Here is a 13,024-nt window from a genome sequence, read left to right as displayed (position 1 = left end):
CCATAAATTGTGCAAGTTGGTAAATTTGATAAATTGTATCACTTTTAATATGTTACCATTTTATAATAGGCTTGCTTTGTATAATATTTTGAAGTTGTAAGATACATAGGAAGTTCTTTCACACGCTCTGCATATGTAGCTAAAAAAAAAATACTCGAAACTGTTGAGAAGACAAACGTTATACTGTTATATCATACTTTTGTTTTGGTAAAGTGTGGTATATGTATTAATATATTATCTTTATATTACTCATCTTTAGCCTCGCCCACTTTACACATAACAATCTACGCAGTATACAGCTCAATAGATAAAAATGTATAGACAGTTACTTAGTTTGATCTGATCATATTGACGGAGATATCAAGGCGTTTGTTTATCCGTGAAATAATCTACCTTGTTCTACTCATGTTCAGCATGATAGAGAAGAGAAAGTCAGGAGTACAGACAAGTTAATCTTTGAGTTGATGAAACGACACAGCGCAACCAACGTAAAAAGCCACTAATAATACAGAAGATAAGACAAGGTGATCACACAACTCCTCGCACCCACCTACAACTTACATAAATAACATGAAACTATTAATAGACCAAACAAGTTATAAACAGAATATGCCTGCAAGTAGTTACCTCACTTTTACCGTATTTGGTGCCACTGGCGGTAATATTCATAGGTTAGTCTCATATGATATTGTGAAAATTATTCTGGGATGAGTAGAGAAATGGTTCCACTTCTGATGTCTTCCATCTTGCCTCCAGCCATAGTATAGTGGACGATTCTACAGACGTCTTTTGAGCAAGTTTTGTAATCATTTGATTTTAAAAAAAAAATGACTGGCCTATATAATATGACTTCATAAATTCCAATTAAACTGATCCCAAACTATACTGTACATAGCTTGATATAAACTAATTCTCACTGAAATAAAGGCACAACACTACCACACAATTACGTGATTTGATAAAATCCAAATCCTGGGCTTCTTTTTAATCCTATTGAATCCAAGTTTTTTTTGCATAATATTTCGCGACTTGATAAGTAATTTTACGTCATGGATGGAGGGCCTGGCAAAGATCAGTATCTCGTCATTTGGATGGGATAGAAATATCAATTTGCTGTGTACATATTGGCATGCATGTAAAAGATCCCTTGAGGGTTGGAATTCCAATTAAGAGTAGGCCATAGTCTCTTTATCCGAACAATATCCTCCATATCGTGCTGCATGGCGAATTTCCGTCTTCGTTAGCCTAGTCGGTGCAGAACACTTGAACAATAAACACTATTTCATTTCATTTAGAGACCTGATGAAGCCATCTTTAAACGTAGTAATACTATCACAGACATTAATACATGAAACAGTCTTGAGCCGAGACATAAATAGAAACAACATTAATACATATGTTTATTTACAACAGCAGTTAATGAAGAAGATAGATTTGTTATTTTGAAGAAAATAGTATTCACAAACAAATTACTCAGGTATTAGATTTATCAGCATACTTATAGTATAACTTACAAGTTCTAATTTTGACAGTATGTAAAGATGGTGTAACCCCATGACATCCATATGTTAATCTATTCTAGTCACCTAGCTTATCCATGTATTAGAGTGAAAAATGACATGGAATGGAGTTTGTCATTCTACTTTTCTCCACCAGCCGGGCTAATAAAGATTATGGGGAAGATTTTGCCCGGACAGCAGCATTTCAGTCTGCTCTTTATCAAATTGACTTCCATAAATAGAGGCAGTTGGCGTCCAAAAGGTTAAGCGCGTCTGTCAGTGAGTCAAGTGGTGTTTGTTTCAATTTCCCACTTGTACGTGACAAGGGCTAGGGTCGTCTGTCTAACTTTGTGGGGTTTTCTCCAGGTCCTCCGGATCACTCCCGCTGCTAAAGACCCATACACACAAGCGAAATATTGAAATAAAATTTAACCTAGTTTGTGTCATGGACATTACACTCATTTCTCTCTCTCTCTCTCACCATGAATACAATATTCAGTTGATCCAGCACATTAATAACAAGTATAGAACAATATATAATTGGAGTAACCATAATAATACAATATAAACAATTGATCTAGCTATTATATGAAATAATGATGGAGAATAATTATATGTACAGACCACCTGTTAGATAGCTCCATATTAATATTATACGCTATATTTACCATACTACCATGTGAAGCCACAGTGGATTTTGGATGGATGGGTGGCCAAATGATTTAACTTGTGTGCTTTGGATCGTAAGATCTGTCATTAAGTCAAGTGGCATGGTTTTGATTGACCGCTTGTACATGACAAGGATTATGCTCGACTGTCCAACCTCCTGTGTTTTCTACGTGCAATCAAATTATTGAAATAAAACTGAACCATATGCTAGTCCCAAAATGACCTAGTTGTGTTGAGTGAATAAAGCAGTGGTTAATTCCTGATGCTGGCTCACTAACCATGATGTGCCATCTGTCCTGCACCACTGATAAGGGGGAACCACACCGGAAATTCCAGATGAACTTACTCGGCCAACGCAGGGATCGAACACCAGACCTCCAGGTTAGCGAGCCAACATCTTACTCACTGAGCCACTGTGGTCCCTATATTACAATGATAAGTTCAGAAGACAAAACCACAGATACGTCACACACGACATTGAAAGAGTTAAACAACAAAATCACTATCAGATCACGTAAATATATCTGGTAGGAGGATGTACGACACATAGAAAATATCATATTCCTGAAGCAATGGCCCGAGAAATCCCTCTTTGGCCATTGCTGCATTGGCTTCTGATACTTGAGCTTTTTTAGGGAATGTGTCTATTTTTCCCGTTCAATCAAATCCATCCCAAGTACAGCAACATGACATCCCTTCGTTTTATCTGGGGTCTTCCCTAAAACTTTGGACAGTGATTTAAGGTATTAAAAACGGTGAAAGTAATGTTTGTCTCCAAACAGTATTGTTTACATTGTATTCATTTTGATAGCCCCGTTTGTCACACAATTAGTTTTTCTGCAATATTCTGCTATGCACTGGTTAATTTGGCATAACAAAATCGTGAGTCATGACATAACATTATGGAAACATATTTGGTCCAATTTGGAGCTCTGTTTAAAGTGTAATGATATTGTTACGCAGTAAGCTGTTGGTTGTTAATCGGACTATTGACCAGTCATAATTTGGAACAGAAATTTGCTTCCATTACAGCAGTGTTAAGTGGGATTAGTTCTAACCAAACAAAACACTGCAAGGAGTGTGAGAAAAGATTTCAATGATGGTTCAGATTATCTATTATATTTATCAAAATAGCTAGAATGTTTATTATTTCGTCATTTTCTGTCCGGTTGTTGTCGTATTATGAAACAAATATATCTATTTGAGGTTATCCACCCCCTTAACAACCACTGTCACACCTGCGTTCTAGACATAAAAGCCCTTTAATACTACTAGGGCGATTATTGATTTATGAATATAATAATACAAGGATGTTTAATTTTAAAATCGGATCGAGTGGTAGACTACATTGTCTGATACACCCATCATCGTTAGCCCAGTCAGTGTAGAAATGAACTTAAATGAAATGGGGTTTAACGTATTCTGTTCTGCACTGGGTTAATGACATATGGTGTGCTATGAGGGACATTTTGCCTAGACAGTGGCACTACACCCTAACCTTACGTTCTTTTACGTTCATGCCAATGTGTAAATGGGACCTCAGTTTTTTGTCCTTTGCCGGGCAAGGAGAAACCACGTCGCAACTTTATCGATCAACACTGGAATCAAACACGGGACCTCCATGTGACAAAGCTCAACATCTACCACACATTCCTTTCTTTGAAGTCCTTTAAGACTATCCTAGTAATCATTAACTTATGAAGGTATAACTTGAAACAAGGAATTCAATCCTAGAAATCAGACACCTTTCACAGACATTCTCAGGCACAATTCCACTGGTGTCTTTAACATTTTGTCTGATTTATATCTTAATGATATTCATAGTGTTGGGTATTGCCACTGTAGTCACGATACGATACGAATTGCGATACAGGTGCTTGCTACGATATGATTCATATCACGATTAATAACCAGGCTAATATACACCAAGAAAAGAACAGAATAAATGAATAAATCAAATTTTGGGTCTTGCCGATGTTGAAGAAATGTACTGCTCTTTAACACAATATTGATGTAGATCAAAATAAGGACCAGAACAATTTAATAAGAGTGTTTGTGTAGCCTACCTATGGATAATGTGTAACATGGATAATTAAGAGTGACAGGTTACATACTGAAGCGAGCAAACGTAAAAAAAAAAATCAAGATACATTGATTCAGCGTCTTGTGACTCAATGCGTGATACATTGATTCCAAGATATATCATGCCAACACAAACAATATGAGTTCAAAACATCAGGTACAACTTGAACAATGCCTCACTACTAAGATCATTCAGACACTTATCGCTGGGGGGTGTCATCTTAGATACGTTGTTTCTGATTAGGACTTGTCCTCATTCACGCCCCCTTACACCGCACACACACACACACCTCCAAGAACACCTACATAAATGTGCTCGAAGCCATTCAAAACTAGTCCACTGGTTATTGATTTGTGGTTCATTTCTCCACTTCATTTTGTTTACATTTCAAGTCTGTGAAGTTGTCTGTCAATATGATTATAAGTGTTTGATTATCTCATTTCAGGATTTACGAAAGGACAGTCTTGCCCGTTTCAGTACGTCTTGTCCAGCCCTTGATGTAGAGGGTCGAGAGTCACCTTCAGCTTCAATAGATGAAGCAGGTAGGATCTTTTTTTTTCTTCTAAACTTTTTTTTTTTAAGAAAAATATCTTAAGATAAGATAACATTTTATTCCATTCTATAGAGAACAGTATGGAAACAATGTAAAAATAATTACAGAAAAATTACAAATATAACAATCAAACCTTGCAGTTTCATAGAATAAACCGAGTATAGTTTTAGGCATTTTTACCAGTTAGTGTAGACTCAAAATGGCAATACCCTGTATTAGGATTTATGGATTTAGATTGTCATATGATGAAAATATTTATGAAATGAGTTTTTAGATTCCATATGCAAGTTAGATCATAAGGTATGTCATTGAGTCAAGTGCCATGGTTTTGATTCCCCGCTTGTAAGTGACAAGGAGTAGGGTCACCTTTCAAATCTCCTGGGTTTTCTCTGGATCCTCTGGTTTCTTCCCACTGCTAAAGACCCATACACGCTAGCAAATTATTGAAATAAAATTGAACCATATGTTAGTCCTGAAATGGCCTAGATTGTGTCGTGTGGACGTACCGCCCCCCCCCCCCCATTTTTCTCTCTCTCTCTCTAAATTGCAAGAAATGTTTTATTTAAAACTTGAATTCATTGATCAAAAGAAACATGAATGTAAAAAAGATATAGTTAACAACAGTATTGTCTGTCATGATAAACTATTAGTAAGGCTAGTCCCATATTTGACATTTCAAATTTGGTTATTTAGTTACCATTAAAAGGGGGAGATGTCAGCTTTAATTGGTGTTTTATTATTCTACTGGAATATAAATAGTTTATTTACGTTATAAAGAGACGTTGGGGAGTAAGACGCTGGCTCACTAACATGGAGGTCCGGTGTTCGATCCCGGTGTTGGCCGAGAAAGTTCATTAGGATTTTCCGGCATGGTTCTTCCTTGTCAGTGTAATGTATAGTTGTTCAGATGAGACAAAAAAACAAAGTCCTGTGTACGCATTGGCATGCACAAAATAAAAACAAACCTTGGCAGTTGGAATTCAATGTAAGAGTAGGCCATAGCGCTGAAGTCAAGGCAAAATGTCTCCCATAGCACACTGTATAGTCCAGTCAGAGCAGAACAGTAGGAGTAGGGATAAACCCCATTTCATTTCACTTTATAAAGGGACAATTTTGTTATTCTACTGTATACTGGAAATGATTTCGGTATTGGCCGACAAAGTTCATCTAGATTTTCCGGTGTGGTCTCCCATGTCCGTTGTTCAAGGAACAGCATCTGGTCATTCTGATGATCCCGTGTACACCTTGGCATGCTTGTCAGTTGGAATTCATAGACACTGTTTGGCCAGAATTGTCCTCATAACCCTCATGACCTAGTATGTGTTTAGTTGATATGTTGAATCCAATTTCTCCCTTGTTAAGACTGTCACTTTAAGGTTAACTGTAAACTTGTTATATAATTGTACTGTACCCGGTCTATCAGCTGTTTTCTGTGCAGGAGGCAAGAGAGTAAATATAGATGACTCATGTCAGTATATTTACCATAGGACCATAATATGTATAACATTAATGTTTCTGGTGAATATACAGGTATATCAGTTGTAATACGATGTTCATCTCAGGATATAAATTTTCAATTTCGAAATGCAAAGAAAATTGATATCTTATAAGATTATTAACAAAAAGAGTTTTCTAAAAGGAAGAATGCTTTGAGTGTTATCGACAAGTGATAATATGTGACTTGAATAATATTTTATTAGGATCAATATTTATTAGTAATGGTATGAGGTGTTCTAGAAAGAGTAAGCTACATGTATGAAATAAGCTTAAGATTTATTTTTCATTTGAGTATTACAATATTTTGTGATAATATGTGGCTCTAACAATATTTTATGAGGATGGATAATAATTAAATGTGGTATAGGATGTTATGTTATACCCGACACTACTTTTGACAAAAGATCTGTCTGTCATATGCAGCTCCATTTTTGTAGAATAAGCTTCCTCTTAAGTGATATTTCAGAATTTAGAAGGCAAATTAAAACTGTATTATTGAAAGAATGTTTTAATTTATAACATTATTTTTAGTTTAGTCTCAACCATTTACACTGTTTTTATGTCCTTCCTTTTGTCTTTTATTGTAATTGTGATTTTGTGTGTGATATTTTAACTTGTATAATGTATATCATTGTTGGGGGGTTGGATGGCTGAATGGTTAGCACGCGTGTGCTATATCATAAGGCCTGTCATTGAGTCAACTGGCGTGGTTTCGAATCCCCGGTTGTACGTGACAAGGAATAGGGTCGCCTGTCGAACCTTGTGGCTCTTCTCTGGGTCCTCCGGTTTCCTCCCACTGCTAAAGACCCCTACGCGCAAGCGAATTATTAAAATTAAACCATATGTTAGTCCCGAAATGACCTAGTTTGTGTTGAGTGGACGTTAAACCCCATTTCTCTCTCTCTATGTCATTGTTTTACCTTTGTAAAACGCCACCGATCAGCTCTTAGCTGGATTTTAGGCGCTCTCTAAGTTAATTATGTTAATTATATTCTAGAAAGAGTATGATTCATGTATGAAATAAATTCTTTGAAATATTGTGAAAGTTGAATCTCTAGAAGGAATATCGGTCCAAAAACGATCCAGTTTCATTTGATTGGTATTTACAACAATGTGATGAATTTTGAGATTCAGACATTAAAGGAATTGATTGTCACTTGATGGATTGAGGAGGAATCCCTTTTCATCTTTGGGTAAAATCTTTTGAATTCAAACGAGAGAGAGAGAAATTGGGTTTAACGTCCACTCGACACAAACTAGGTCATTTCGGGACTAACACATTGTTTAATTTTATTTCAATAATTCGCTTGTGCGTAGGGGTCTTTAGCAGTGGGAGGAAACCAGAGGACCCGGAGAAAACCCACGAGGTTGGACAGGCGACCCTACTCCTTGTCACGTACAACCGGGGATTCGAAACCACGCCAGTTGACTCAATGACAGGCCTTATGATACAGCGCGCACGTGATAACCATTCGGCCATCCAACCCCCCTGAATTCAAACGAATCATATTTTATTTTCTTAAATGTGCATTATGTAAGATTCAGATAAAGAGCTGAGAGTTCAAAAATAGATAATGAAAAGGGAAATTATTCTGAGCAAAGTTACGAGTGTTTGAAGTTTTGACAAGATGTAGTTTGGATTGTTTATTATCATAGCAACCCTACTTGACAATCGAGACTAAGTTTCGATTATTATTCATTTATCATTAAATTTTTAAATCTCACGGCTGTTCTAATTTATTTAATGGCCTAATTGGTTACAGGCTTGTTATGTGAATAGATGTCTAAATAATAGTTTATGTAACATTTGAAGCCAAAATACAAAAAAAAAAACTGCAATAAGAGCAGATATAGCTCTTACATAATGCATTTGTAATTAAAGGTTAAATAATCAATTTAAGTACATGTTGGCATGGATTAAACCATTAAAAATTGCAGGTGAAGATCAGTCATCGGTGACTTAACAGTTTGTTTGATCCTGTCTCGTAATATTCACCATATATTTGGCACAATATAGCCCGGTTGGAGCTGACGTGCCATATTCATTTCAATTCTTTATTTAGTTAAATATTATTTATAAACAAGTTTTGTATCTATTTTCAGATCATCATAAGTCTATGCTTGACTTGGCTGAAGATTCTCAACAAAATGAAGGTCTGGACGTGGAAACCACCCAGTATCATAACAGGAACTTTCTGTCTCCCAATTTGTCTACAGACACTGTAGATCCAAATATCCGAATCTGTATCAACGGAGTAACTGTCGACAGTTCTACGGATTACGCTGATCAGTTACAAGGTGATAATTATTCAGACGGATATTTAAATTCAACTTATAGCAGTAATGAGGTTAACGGTAATTGTCCAAGAAGACGGAGCTGGTGTCCTAATAATAACAACCTAGAAGATTCGGATCAGACTAATCGTCAAACGTCCAGAGCTAGAATGTTGGCTCTTACTGGCAAAAGGTACGAGTAATTTATATCATATGTTTGAGCTGACCAGCAACTTGATTAACTCAGGTTATGATTATTTCGTTAATAACAGATGATTACATACAAGCTTATAATTTAATATTATTAAGTCTGTCTGTAGTGACCAGCGCTAAAGGCAAAATGATAAAATAATAGCATCTGCAACGCACTAACTGCCCAGGTTTCCCTCATTCAATCAGGTTCAATTTTCACAGAGTAGACGCAAATAATGGATTGGCCTGGCATGTGGTTTAATGTCACAGCTCAGAGCTCCCCCAAATATTCATATGCTTGAAAATATAGGCACTTCTATTCCACTAAGTACTTTTTGAACATTAGGGGTCAAATTCAAACCAGAATCTTCAAGACAAATATTCTAATACAATCATAATACAACTTTCTTAAATAATTGACTATCCAAAATATGTTACACGTACATAATTAAATCCGAGAGGATTGAACAATTAATATGGAAGCAGATTGCTAATCTTGTCTATGGAATCAGGAATAGGAAACAATGCATATATTGATAGGTTACAGTTACATATAGTACCAAGAATCTTAATATTATCAATATTCAAATCCTCCAAAAACAGTGATTGTCACTTTTTGGTATAATATTCATCATGAAGGAGATAAAGAAGCTTCATTAGAAACATAGTTTCACTTAGCGACCTGTATACATAAAAGTACCCTTTAGAGACATATTCGGAAAATTCAGTGTCCGGTGATGAAAACAGTCCTGTATGCCAACGTTTTCATATATATGAAATCCACAAGCTAGATTAAATCTAAAAGATTGAAATAGTATTACTGGAAGAACTCATAGTTTTTTGACATGTAAATTGAAACGGGAGCACTACATTTGATCATCTACAGATTAAAAATTATGGGGTGTTCTAAAATATAACAAACATAAGGGAATCATTTACTACCAGTTCATCATCCGATGATCCTCCAAGACACTTTGGGGAAAGGGAACTTTCACTGTTTCTAAGATAATATTGAAATAAGATTTACCTTAGGTCAGTCCCGCCTGACAAGGACAGCTGTCTAGTCCTTCGGATGAGACGAAAAACCGAGGTCCTGTGTATATATTGGAATGCATGTAAAAGATCCCTTGGCAGTTGGAATTCGATATAAGAGTAGGCGATAGTGCCGCTGCCCGGGCAAAATTTCCCTCATAGCACACGGTATGGTGTATGCCTGTCTTCATTAGCCCAGCATAGGAGCAGAACAGTAGGACATTAAACCCCATTTCATTTCATTTCATTTAGGTCAGTCCCAAAATTACCTAGTTAATTTGTGTTAAACTTTCTCTCTCTCTCTCATAAAAAGTTTTAAAAGAAGAAATGAACGCATCCATCAGTAAATTAATGAATTGATCCTACAACATATAATCAAATGTATTTAATGTTGATTTATTCAGACGACAACCTATTGAGCATTCTGTCTCTACCTAATGTAATCTAGTTGTCTATAAGAACCAGTTTATATCTCCGTAATTATAGTTTACGCTGTATCCCTACTATCATTTATAAAACAGAAAATCATTGGATTGGAATCCCTGGTTGGAGGTCTTTAAATCATGAAAATAAAAATTACAGGTTTTTGGCTTAATTTTAAATTCGTATTAACAATAATTTAGAGACATATTGACTCCAGAATTTGTAATTACTATGAAAAAAAATAGGATTATTATAGAGCCCAAGCGATTTGAAATGCAGGAAAAAATTACCAGTATCCCATATTTTGCTGTCATATATTTTGCATTTGTTATTCCTCCTCCTTCCCTCCCCCTCCCCCCAATTCAAACTGAAATGATTATGTTTAATGATCTATTCTGTTGTGTATTTTGTGGGGGGTTGGATGCACGTTGTATCATATGGTCTGTCATTGAGTCAACTGGCATGGTTTTGGTTCCCTGTCCAACCTTTTGTGTTTTCTCCGGGTCCTCCAGTTTCCTCCCACTGCCAAAGACCCCTACGTGCAAGCAATTTATTGAAATAAAATTGAACCATATGTTAGTCCCGAAATTACCTAGTTTGTGTCAAGTGGACGTTAAACCTCATTTCCCTCTCTTGTACGTTTTGTTGTATTTTATATGTTTTGTTAGCAAATGCAATGGGTACACATAGGTTAAATTGAAATTTGAGTAAATGTCGATCATAGAAATTGCTATGATGTCTGCGGTTACAACAAATCTTGAAAGTCATGTTGAGTTGTAGTTTTTGTAGTCTAAGCCACTTGTTTGCTTTCAGAAATCAGGTTGCACTAATTGGCAATTATGGTTGTTGAGGATGTGCTTGGATTGTTTAAATATCCCCACCTAGCTTAGATTGATCAAGTTTCTTTAAGGCTAGAATTGTTAGTCACATATTTCATACCATTATCTGTCACATACAAATGTCGGGATACTGAGGTTTAACATCCAACTTTACTGCACTTACTGGGCTAATGAAGATGGGCATACGCCATACAGTGTGCTATGAGGGAAATTTTGCCCGGACATTGGCACTGTAGCCCTCTCTTATCTTGAATTCCAGCAGTCAAGGGCTCTTTTACAGGTGCGCGAACTTGTACACAGGAAGGGAAATCTGAAGAATTTTTATTTAAAAAATCTATGACCTTGTCTCGCTAAATGCAATGCAATCTAGGGTTACAATCATGACATACTGGGTAATTCAACTCGGTCATGACATTCTGTTCCGGTTAAATTGAACCCTACCTTGACATTTCTGTTAAATTTGAAAGCTATCTTGTGAAATGCCAGTTAAATTGAACCCTCTCCTGGCATTCCAGTTAAAATGAACGCTGTCGCAACATTGTGGTCAAATTAAATTCAGTTGTGAAATTGCAGTTAAATTGAACCCTGTCATGACATTGCAGTTAACAATAACGCTGTCACAGCATTGTGGTTAAATTTAACCCTGGCCTTGGCATGGTCAAATTTAACCCTGTCACGACATTGTGGTTAAGTAGATACCTGTCAAGACATTGTGGTTAAATAGATACCTGTCACGACATTGTGGTTAAATTTAACCCTGTCACAACATTGTGGTCAAATTGAAGTCTGCCGTGACATTTTTAAATAGAAATCTATTGTGACATATTTTCTTGCACTATTCATATTCAATATTCTTATATTTTCAACCTTAGGGTCTGTCATAGAAAAATCTTTTCATAGACAAATTCTATTAAAATGATCGATATTTCATGTGTAATGAGTTCTGCAAGGCCAGACATCATTTATTAAAATACAGAGACTTGTTGATCTCAGTGTCGTAACAACACTCTTATGACAAATTATTTTTCTGTAAATAATCATTTATGCTGACAAGGTATTTTATTTTTAAGAGAAGTCTTAGAACTGATTAATTTATTAATCTGCTGAGATTCTTATGTAGATGAGACATGATGTCTGCGAGTCCGAGCCATCATTGTTTAACCGCATTATTGGAGATCCATCAAACTTGTCTAGTCTTCAAATTTCCTCTACTTTTAGTTTATATTTGAAAAATGGATTTATTGACGACGTTAAAAGTACAATGTTTTTACGCTGATAGTTGTTGATCGCCTGATGGTTGTCTTTAGACAAAATCAGAAACTGATTACCACATTGAATTTGAATTATTTTTGTTTTCTGTTGAATTTGAACAATTTCTGTTGTTCTTTAGGGAGCTGCAGTAGTTCATTGAGGTCCCACATTTGATCCCAGTGTTGGCCAAAACTGGCAGGATTCCCCAATGTCATTAGTGCAGGAGCGGGGGGGAGAGCAAGGTTCGATGGTGTGCACGTAAAAGGGCAGATGAAATTCGAAATTGGCCCAGTCGGAGCAGTAATGTAGAATGTTAAACCCCATTCCAATTTATTTTCATTTCTGTTGTCTTTTGTCAAAATCAGAAAATCAGTCATATTTAGAGGCAAGTGGGGAGGGGGGGGAGCGGGTGTGGCTGTTATTCTGTCTTACTGATGCTGATACAGTTAGTGCTGAAAAAAAAGAACATTTTATTTCATTTTAACTAACGAAGGAGTGACTGACATATTGAATTTAATAAGAATTGTCACCGACTTAATTTTACTCCAGTGGTGTAGCTTTCCATGATAAATTTTTTAATCAAGTACTTGAGACATTTGGTTGATCTGTAAGTACAAATTAGTCAGCACGTAAATATAAGATCGATAAAACCTTAATTGACTTTATTCCATGTTAGTTAGTAGAAAAAGAAAGGACAGACTTGACTCGTATA

The 13,024-nt window shown here is 36.0% G+C and overlaps 1 protein-coding gene across 5 annotated transcripts in view; it reads left to right on the top strand.

Annotated features, from left to right (window-relative positions):
- Nucleotides 1–13,024, top strand: part of LOC126819769 (rho guanine nucleotide exchange factor 28) — a 237,406-nt gene that overhangs the window by 128,911 nt on the left and 95,471 nt on the right. For all 5 annotated transcript variants that reach the window (XM_050547974.2, XM_050547973.2, XM_050547972.2 and 2 more), the window contains 2 exons: nt 4,697–4,793; nt 8,405–8,768. In XM_050547974.2, coding sequence (XP_050403931.2) covers nt 4,697–4,793; nt 8,405–8,768 — 461 coding nt within the window. The remainder of the gene's footprint in view (nt 1–4,696; nt 4,794–8,404; nt 8,769–13,024) is intronic.

This window comes from Patella vulgata, chromosome 4 (assembly GCF_932274485.2).
Source record: "Patella vulgata chromosome 4, xgPatVulg1.2, whole genome shotgun sequence".
Taxonomy (NCBI): domain Eukaryota; kingdom Metazoa; phylum Mollusca; class Gastropoda; family Patellidae; genus Patella; species Patella vulgata.
This window is presented reverse-complemented; position numbering and strand designations above follow the sequence as displayed.